Source organism: Panicum virgatum, chromosome 4K (genome assembly GCF_016808335.1).
Source record: "Panicum virgatum strain AP13 chromosome 4K, P.virgatum_v5, whole genome shotgun sequence".
Lineage (NCBI taxonomy): Eukaryota > Viridiplantae > Streptophyta > Magnoliopsida > Poales > Poaceae > Panicum > Panicum virgatum.
The window spans coordinates 24,252,374-24,255,909 of NC_053139.1; the positions used below are offsets into that span (position 1 = coordinate 24,252,374).

The 3,536-nt window shown below is 53.1% G+C and overlaps 1 protein-coding gene across 1 annotated transcript; it reads right to left on the minus strand.

Moving 5' to 3' along the window:
* Positions 1-711: 711 nt before the first annotated feature.
* Positions 712-2,475, minus strand: LOC120702030 (protein enabled homolog). Its single transcript, XM_039985807.1, has 2 exons — positions 1,796-2,475; positions 712-1,657 (listed from the first exon to the last, which is right to left on the minus strand). The coding sequence occupies exons 1-2, from the start codon at positions 2,473-2,475 to the stop codon at positions 712-714; spliced, it is 1,626 nt and encodes a 541-aa protein (XP_039841741.1).
* Between the last annotated feature and the right edge of the window lie 1,061 nt (positions 2,476-3,536).

Here is a 3,536-nt window from a genome sequence, read left to right on the forward strand (position 1 = left end):
CTAAAATATTTCTTTGTTCTACTTAGAGCAACTCCAAAAGACTCTCTATATCCTTCCTCATTGTTAGGAATAGAGATTTTGATGAAGGAAAACTCTCCAACAGCTTTTCTAAGTGGTTATCCAAATGTAGTCATCCTCTGTTCCGCATTTCTTGCTAGCCAAAGATAGATAATGAAAATAATTTTCTATAGTACACACAAGATATAGAAAAGTTGCTGGAGAGTGAAAATATATAGAATGCAATTTTTATGCATAAGGCTATCCAAATGATAATTTAGAGAGTGAAATTTAGAAAGACTCTTGGATATGCTCTTAAGATAATAATTATGCATTACCATACCACATATTCAAGTTATTCGGTTCAAATGGTAGGTCATTCTGACTTTTACAGATATATAATTTTTACTTCATATTTAGACATTATGCTTAGACATACACAATGTCTAGATACATAGTAAAAACTATATATGTATAAAAGCAAAAACAACCTAAATTAGCACTTAACATTTCATTACAACACCTACTAGTTGATTAGCCTCACTACTGCTACTGACTACGCTTATGGTTTTCTTTTCTCTTGTCTTCTCTTCCACATCCTCTCTTCGATTCCTTACCATTATTCTAATCATCAGCATAATTCAACTGCTCTGATTCTACTTTGTCATGTCACTAGCAACAGTATGCTGTGTTGCATGGCAAAGTAAGCACATGTCACGGCCAGTACCAGAAGCTGCCCCATGGTTCCTGCTGACAGAACGTGTCGTCGACGAGGTTCCCGATGGGGGCCGGGACTGGTGCGGCCGTCCTGGTGCTGCCATCTCCGCTGCTGCTGCTGCCTGCTGCCGTCGTCTCATCATAGCTCGCCGGGAACACCATGTTATAGTTGCTGCCGCCGCCTGGTGCGCCGTGGTGGACCGGTGCGAGCTCCTCGGGCATGGGGAGCGGAAGGCCGCCGCCGTCTTGGGGCTTGTCCGCGTCTACGATCATCATCGTGACGGCGGAGGCGTCGCGGTAATCCTCCACGTCCAGCTCCAGCCCCGCGGACGGCAAGCGCAGAGGCGTCGTCGGCGAGAGCGAGGCCGACGCCGCAATCGCCGGCGGAGCAGGAGCCTTCCGCGATTCCTCGACGAGGGTCTTGAGGATCCGCGACAGCGAGGCCGCTGGGAGCGCCGGCAGGGGTGCCGGAGCCTTCTGCTTGCCCTTCACGGCTGCTGGGATCCTGGGGAACGGTGACGGTGGCGCAGGCGGCGGCGCGGTGGGCGACAGCGAGGCCGGCGTCACCGAGGGCGGCGGAGCAGGCGCCTCCGCCGCCTGCGCCACGGCGGTGATGTTGGGGACGACCGGTGGCGGAGGCAGGGGCGGATTCACGACGCCGTAGTCGTTGTTACGGGTGACGGCGACGCTGCGGTTGAGCGGCGTGTCGTGGGTGTGCTCGCCGGTGTAGGAGACGACCAGGTACCTCGAGTCGTCGCGGCAGCGCTCCACGTACTTGCGCGCCGTGCACTGCTTGTCGGTGCTGCACTTGTAGTAGCTGCGCACGTGCGGGGATCCCTTGATCCCCTTCTGCCCGTACTTGCGCCACATCCACGTGTCCGGCGGCGGCGCGCCGTCGTTCAGGTCCCACGACCTTGTCACCGTCCTCCGGTCCTTCTTCGTGCTGCCAGAAATGACGAGGTACGTGACGGGGAGGCATATTTCTCCCAAAATTATTATTATTTATTTGCGAGGAAATAATGGAGTTAGATTTGGTCATTCAGGTGAGTAGGTAGTACTGTAGTAGGTACCGTACCTGTACCTTCTCCTAGGTCGACTGGGGCCGGCGCCGTCGCTGGAAGGCCCCGTCATGTCGGGCGACGGGGGATTGGCAGCTGGTGGCTGCAGGACGGACGGCGCGGGCGCTTGGGTTCTTGGCGGAGACGGCGGCTGCGGGGGCGCCACATGAGCTTGGACCGACGACACCGGCGAGATGACCATGCAGCAGTCGTCGTCCGATAGGGCATCGACGTCGATGGGGCCCTCGTCCTGCAGCAGCAGGTCCAGGTCGCACTCTGCCGAATCGGGCAGATCCGGCTGCGGCGGCTGGGGCGGCGCAGCAGAGATGCCCTGGCCGGGGCTGACGACGACGACAGCGGCCGGATCTGTCGCCGGCAGCTGGTCCGGGGCCATCTGCTGCCACTCCATGTCGTCAGGGATCCCGTAGTGCAGCTGCGGCTGCAGGAACGACGCGAGAGGGTCGAAAGCCGGCAGCGCCGGCGGCGGCAGCGGCGGGTACACCGCGAAGGGGTCGTCGTCGTTGGTAGGCGGTGGCGGCGCCAGCGGCGGGTACACCGCGAAGGGGTCGTCGTCGTCGTCGTCGGTCGGCGGCGGCGGCGCCAAGGCGTCACCGCAGGCGAAGTGCAGGAAGTCGTGCAGGTCCCAGTTGCTTCTGTCGCTGTTGCGGCCGTCCCCGAAGCCACCCATACCGTCGTCGTCCATCTGCCGGGGGGCTCTCGAGTTTTGAGCCCCTCGGCAATGATGGGGAGGAAAGAGGGGGCGCTGGCTTGCTGGTCCTAATTAATTGTGTTTGGGATTTTGGGAGGAGGGAGAATGATTGTCTTTGTCTCACTCTGACTGATGCCTTGAATGGGCACCAGGGTGCTGCTTAAATAGGAGCAAGAGGGCGGCCGACCAGACCCCGGGCCAGGGCCCTGGGTTTGTTTAGGGCCTCTAGGTTTCTGGGTAGTGGTTTTGAAGGTACTCCAATCCACTTGCATTGACTTTAGGTAAAATGTCAAATGGGTGAGAGACAGAGAATGTAGTGGTATTTGGTGAAAAAAGATAATAGACAATGCAAGAGAGGGCAGCATGCATGTCACATTATTTTCTATTCGGTATTTTTATCCTTAGAGGACACAGTTGGCTTCTGTCATGAACTATGATTTAAGAGTTACAATGAAAATAGGTAAATGTTATGAGAAAGTAAAAATTAATGTATTCTGTAGCTCTGCAGTGGCATAGGCAAGAATCTACGAACTACAATGCTTGGAATATTAACCATAATACGAGTATATCTCAATATATATAGAGGTAATGCTTAAGAATAGTTCGGTTGCATATTGTATTATCGGATGTCGCTAGGTCGATAACATCGCATGTACTCGATCGGCATAGGTCATGTGAGGCGTTATCTAAAGTGGCCATGTCACAACGTAACCGAAGCCTCGGACCGCTATTATTGGTCGATCAAATACGACAAATATCCGTACACATGCATCATTCGCCGGTTACCAAATTTGCGGGAGCTAGTAGCGAGTTTGGATAATGCCAACATCAACTGTCGTCAAATATCCTGATTGAATTATGTGGCACCTGACGTATACAACGTTACCCAACCACAAAAACCGTTACCGACCACTTTTGAAAACGATGAATTGGCGGGATTGCGAACAAACTCGCCTTATCGATTACAAACAATCCAAAATTATTACTATTATTAATAAAACAATTTCCTGTTGTGCTTGTACCCCTACTGAAAAGCCACTTGATTTTTGGAATTA

Bases quoted from the DNA above. Each gene is read 5' to 3' on its own strand.
- LOC120702030 (XM_039985807.1), bottom strand. From the start codon at position 2,475: ATGGACGACGACGGTATGGGTGGCTTCGGGGACGGCCGCAACAGCGAC. The intron at 1,658-1,795 runs GTACAGGTACGG...CATTTCTGGCAG, and splicing joins CCCAGTCGACCTAGGAGAAG to CACGAAGAAGGACCGGAGGA.